This window comes from Otolemur garnettii, unplaced genomic scaffold (genome assembly GCF_000181295.1).
Source record: "Otolemur garnettii isolate 467f Iridium unplaced genomic scaffold, OtoGar3 scaffold00027, whole genome shotgun sequence".
Classification (NCBI taxonomy): domain Eukaryota; kingdom Metazoa; phylum Chordata; class Mammalia; order Primates; family Galagidae; genus Otolemur; species Otolemur garnettii.
Genome location: NW_003852422.1, coordinates 16345335 through 16351752, shown reverse-complemented (window position 1 = coordinate 16351752; position 6418 = coordinate 16345335). Strand labels below are relative to the sequence as shown.

The 6418-nt window shown below is 34.7% G+C and overlaps 1 protein-coding gene across 1 annotated transcript in view; it reads left to right on the top strand.

Moving 5' to 3' along the window:
- Positions 1–6418, top strand: part of MALT1 (MALT1 paracaspase) — a 70092-nt gene that overhangs the window by 60188 nt on the left and 3486 nt on the right. The window contains exons 12-13 of the mRNA XM_003788472.3: positions 3360–3509; positions 5947–6104. Of these exons, the coding sequence (XP_003788520.1) occupies positions 3360–3509; positions 5947–6104 (308 nt within the window). The remainder of the gene's footprint in view (positions 1–3359; positions 3510–5946; positions 6105–6418) is intronic.

The window sequence follows — 6418 nt, the reverse complement described above, 5'->3', positions numbered from 1 at the left end:
TATGTATATTTTCTTATGTGAAAATTATGTTCATGTCATTTGTTCATTTTTTCTTTTATGTTGTTTTTGCTTTTCTTACTGATTTAGAGAAATATTGTAAATATTTTTGACACAGTGATAGCTCAGACCTCTAAGACCTGGTCCTGTCTTATTTCTGACTTTAAAGGGAAGGCTGCTAAATGTTTTCACATTTGGAATAATATTGTAAGGTTTTTTGTTTATATTCTTTATCATGTTGAGGAAGTTCTCTTCCATACCTGATATGTACTATGAATGGATGTTAAACAAGATTAAATGGGGTTTTTTGCATCTATGAAGAATAGAATATTTCTTTTAATTTCCTAATATGGTGAATTAAATTTATTGATAGTCTGTTATTAATATGACTTGAGATAAATCACTTCTTTATTTATATATTTTTGAGACAGAGTCTTACTATGTCACTCTCACAAGAGTGCTGTGGGGTCACAGCTCACAGCAACCTCAAAGTCTTAGGCTTAAGCAGTTCTCTTGTGTCAGCCCCCCAAGTAGCTGGGACTACAGGTGCCTGCCACAAAACCCAGCTGTTTTTTTGTTGCAGTTGTTGTTTAGCAGGCCCGGGCCCAGGTTCGAACCTGCCTGCCTCCATGTATATGACTGGTGCCCTAACCGCTGAGCTATAGGCACCGAGCCTGAGATAAATCACTTTCATTGGGATATATTATATTTTTAATACACTGCTAGATTTAACTTGCTAACCTTAGGTTTAAAATTTTTGTATCTATATTTATATGGGGAAAGGGCCTGCAATTTTATTTTCTCATAATTGATTGGATTTTGGTATCAAAATCAATCTGTGTGTTATTCTAGCCTTGTGGAGTGAGTTAGAGGTTGTGATGGTTAATTTTATATCTACTTGGTTGGGCCTTAGTGCCAAGACATTTAGTTCAGCATTATTCAAAATGTTTATAGGTTTTGATTCAACATTTTTGGGGTAAGATTAACATTTAAATTGTTGGATTTTCAGTAAAGCAGATTACTTTTCATAATGAGGGTGTGTTTCATCCACTTAGGTGAAGGCTATCATAGAATAAAGACCGACTTCTCCCAAGAAAGAAGGAATCTGGCCAGAGGCTGCCTTTTGGTCCAAGCTCCTCTTGCACCCCTAGCCTGCCTGTCTACCCTGCAGACTTTGGACTTGCCCCTCCACAGCTGCTGAACCAATTCCTTAAAATAATTTCCCCCCAACTCTTCAGTGTATTTGCACACGCACATATATTTATACATATAAATAGTATGTACACACAGGCATGCTCTTGGAACTGTTTCTCTAGACAACTCTGATGGAAGTATTCTCTCTTATTACTGAAAATTTTACGTAAAATTGTGATCTCTTGAACATTTTGGTAGAACTTGCCTGTAAACCAATCTAGGATTGATATTTTCATGGTGGAAGATTTTTACTATTGCTTCAGTATTTTGAGTATTTCTTGTACTTACAGCCTTTTTATTTTTTAAGTCTATTTTAATGGTTTTCAAAATGGTTGTAATTCAGTTGCTTGTAGTATTCTCTAACAGTATTCTTTAATCTCTGCTTTACCTTGTAGCAGCGTACCGCTTTTCATCATTTGTACTTGTGACTACCTTTTTTCTTATTCTTGCTAGATTTTGTCAGTTTTGATACTTCTTTTCAAAGAATCAACCTTTGGCTCTGCTAATTTCCTTTAGTTTTTCATTGTTTTTCTCTGTCTTTAACTTCTGCTGTTTATGTTATGTCATTTCTTGCTTTCTTTATGTTTATTCTGTTATTTTTCTGATATCATACGGTAAATAATAGCTTATTCACTTTCAACATATCTTTTCCAATTTAAGTTATTTTACATTTCTCATAAAGTATCATTTTCCTCATACCCTACAAGTTTAAGATTTTTCTTAGTTTCTACTTTAATGTTTTTCTTTAACCTTTAAGTTATGTAATAGTATAGTCTTAATTTTCAAATATAGCAGGAATTTTCATTAGCCCTTTTTCTACCTTAACTGCTTTGTGGTCAGATTATCTTGTCTTATTGCTATTCTTTGAAATTTTTGGAAGTTTTTATTGTATCCAAGTTCAAGATGAAGTTTTGTAAATATCACCTATGTGCTTGAGGAAAAAAATGAATATTCTCTATAGCTGTTGCATGTGGAACTCTATATATGTCTACTAGGTTAAGTTTTATTAACTTTTATTAATCATGGTGGTGTATATTTTTGCTGATTTTTTTTTTTTTTTTTTTGAGACGAAGCCTCAAGCCATCCCCCTGGGTAGAGTGCCATGGCATCACAGCTCACAGCAACCTCCAACTCCTGGGCTCAAGCGAGTCTCCTGCCTCCGCCTCCCAAGTAGCTGGGACCACAGGCACCCGCCACAACGCCTGGCCATTTTTTGGTTGCAGCCATCGTTGTTTGGCAGGCCCGGGCTGGGGATTTGAACCCGCCACCTTAGGTGTATGTGGCTGGCGCCTTAGCCGCTTGAGCCACAGGTGCCGAGCCGCTGATGTTTTTTCTCTTTGACCAATAATTAAGAGAGATGTTGAAACCTCCCAGTTTACCAATTTTTTCTTGTAATTATATTAGTTTTTACTTTATATATATTATGACTATTTTATTAGGAATATGAGTGTTTTTAAATGTTTATATTTTTCCCGGGCCTGTAATCCTAGCACTCTGGGATGCCAAGATGGGTGGATTGCTTGAGCTCAGGAGTTTGAGACTAGCCTGACCAAAAGCGTTGTGGCAGGCACCTGTAGTCCCAGCTACTTAGGAGGCAGAGGCAAGAGGATCGCTTTAGTCTAGGAATTTGAGGTTTCTGTGAGCTATGACACCATGGCACTCTACCCAGGGGGACAAAGTGAGACTCTGTCTCAAAAGTAGATAGATAGAAGATACCCAACTAAATACAACTGGTTATTTTTACTTTTCTCATAGATCTGTAAATTATCATGGGTGCTCTTTTAGTAAAGAAGTATCCTTTTTAGCTATTTGTGGATTTTAAGGCTTAGGATAATAGGGATTTTTAAGTAGAATTACAGAAGATAAAAGTTAGAAATCAGCCTTTAAAAGTCCACTGGTCCAAAATTTTTATGTGTTTGCTCACTGCTAGGTCCCCAGCACCTAAACATACAAGGCATATCTGAAGTGCTCAGGAAATATTTAAGTGAATGATTGCTATTGAGAATATAACCTAGGGCTTCAGTGGCACAGTGGGTTTATGGTTGGCACTAATGTGACAGTATAAGAGAATATAACCTGATTTATAAGAGAGATCTTAGCCTAAATACTTAAAATATAACAAAAGAATTGATGGTGTTAAAAATAATATTTACCTTATTGTCTTTTAGATATGGGGAAATGCCACCTTACCAAAGGCAAACAGGCGCTAGAGATTCGAAGTAGTTTATCTGAGAAGAGAGCACTTACTGATCCAATACAGGGAACAGAACACTCTGCAGAATCTCTGGTGCGGAATTTACAGTGGGCCAAGGCTCATGGTATGATAAAGTCTGTTGTTCATGAGATCTTTCTAGGCTGTACTTATGTTAAATTATTAAGTTGTTTTTCTTCTAAATAAATAGCTTTTCTCCTGATTTTGTAGTGAAAGTATTTTGACCTGGTAGGCAAATCCTGAGCTAAACAAATGTTTTAATTGTGGGTATTGCACTGATTTATTTATTTGAAAATGTTAAATTATTTAGCCCGTCACCATTGGTAAAATTTAAATGATCATTTTTTCATTTTTCTATTTTGAAAATGGGTTAACTTTTCATTTGCTTAATATGCAGTCCTTAGAATCATGTTGAAGCATGCAGCTGTCAAAACTGGCCAGGTCTGGATTCTAATCCAGTCTCTAACACTTGACAAACATGTCATCTACAAAGTGGAGATAATAAATTGTAGCTACTTTCGAAGGCCATAGAGATTGAATGGGAGCAGGACACTTGTAGAGATGAGCCTGGTGCTCAGCAAATGCTCTGGGCTCAGAATGTTCCTGGCCATTCTCTCACAGAATTGGTAGATTGGGTGATCAAGAGAAAAGAAGAGGAGGTAAAAATTCTGTTGCTTTGTTGCCAATTGGTAATTCTGTGTGATTTAGTGAAAAAATAAATTTAAATTGTTGACTAAAATAAATATTTTGGATTTTCTGTGCATCCCAAGTATCTGTTGTGTGGATCTCTTATTATGGATATTTGAAAATAATTATATTTGTTGAGCTTCTAAAAATATCTTCATTTCATAATAATTTTTGTTCTCTAAGATTATTTTGGTAAATTAACATTAAAGCACAATGAAATGTAAAATGACATAAATATATTATCTTGGCATTCCAGATAACTGAATAAGTAATTGAAATTAACTGTCTTTTCCCTAAAAAAAATTTTGAAAAACAGCAATAACAAAATTATAGTGGTACAGATCAACAGTGAATAAAACCTTTATAAAATGAAACTTAAAAGGTCAGATAGAAAGTATTTGTAGCAAATTAAGTAAGTAGGTAATTTTTTAATAATGAAGAGCTCATACCAAATGGTAAGAGAAAAAAACATTAAGACCCCCCCCCAATAAATAAATGATGCTAAGTTCAACAGTCCACATGGTTGGAAATATATTAATAATTTAAAAATCTAGAAAATGGTAAATTTAAAGTATAATTAAGGAATAATTAAAACTAATGATGTACTTTTATCTTTTTTATTCCATCAAATAGACATTTTAAAAATTGATAGTATCAGGCAGCACCCATAGCTCGGTGGGTAGGGCACTAGTCACATACACCAAGGCTGGTGGGTTCAAACCAGGCCGGGGTCAACTAAAACAACTATGACAACTGCAACAAAAAAAATAGCCGGGTGTTGTGCTGGGCACCTGTAGTCCCAGCTACTTGGGAGGCTGAGGTGAGAGAATCACTTAAGCCCAAGAGTTTGAGGTTGCTGTGAGCTGTGATTTGCAGGTGTGTCACCACAGCACTCTACCAAGGGCTACATAGTGAGACTCTTATCTCAAAAAAATAAAAAATCGATAGTATCCTATTTTGGAAATGTTATGATGAAACTAGTATATTTATATTCCATGTAAATTGAAAACAGCTATTCCTATATGTAAGGAACCACCACATAGCTATATTCAACATTCCTAAAGCATTAAATATTTAGGTAAGAAATACTGATCATGATAGAAAAGCAGTAAACCCCAGAAGTATTATAGATACTCAAAAGTTAAAATGGTAGGAAGCTATAGCATAGCCCTTTGCTGACATTATGCTTTACCAAATATTCAAGATTGGGGCAGCAGTGAAATACATCTACAATTGTGTGTGTATTTTTGATTACTACTATTAAAATTATATATCCAAATAGATAAGAACTGTAAGAAATAGTAAATTAAAATTTTGATTTGTTTTGCCAACAGAATACTGAGGGGGGGTTTGGCCTTTTTAAAAAAATGTGTGTGCACATTTGGCACAGTGGCTCAAGCCTGTGTAATTGGTGCACTCTGGGAGGCCGAGGAGTGCCAGTCTGAACCTTGAGCTCACAGGTTCAAGACCAGCATGAGCAATAGCATACCTGCCTCTAAAAATAGCCAGGCATTGTGGTGGGTGCCTATAGTTCCAGCTACTCGGAAGGCTGAGGCAAGAGAATTGCTTGAGCCCAGGAGTCTGAGGTTGCTGTGAGCTATGATGTCATGGCACTCTACTGGGAGCAACAAAGTGAGACTTTGTCTCAAAAAAATAAATAAATAAAATAATTTAAAAAATAAATTTAAAATGTGTGTGTGTTTAAACAATATGATGTTGGTTATATTATAGTTTTAATTAAAAGAAAGGCTCTAACCATATTCTGTCCCATAAAAAGTATTTTGTGTTTATTATCAGAAAACTTACAAGCATTCTTTAAATAATTTTTATAGGTTGTTCTTACTGTTCTTTTTCAGAACTTCCAGAAAGTATGTGCCTTAAATTTCAGTGTGGTGTTCATATTCAATTAGGATTTGCAGCTGAGTTTTCCAATGTCATGATAATCTATACAAGCATAGTTTACAGACCACCTGAGATAATAATGTGTGATGCCTATGTTACTGATTTTCCACTTGTAAGTTTCTTCTTTTTTTTTAATTTAAAATACAATGATGTATTATCACTTATTAAAACCAAATTTTTAAAAACAAAGTTGATAGTAAATATAAAGGAAATATATATCTATGTAAGTATATGTGTGTATATTTGTAGTTTAGTAGCACTCGTTATACTATTTAATAATTGACAATACCTCAGGTTTATCAAATTTAGAAACATCTAAAGTGCACTCAGGAGGGATGCCATTAATTTCTCATATGATGTGAAGGAATAAAATGTGCAATACATATGTCAAGGATAATTTCCTTTTTAAAACTTATATTTCGGCTC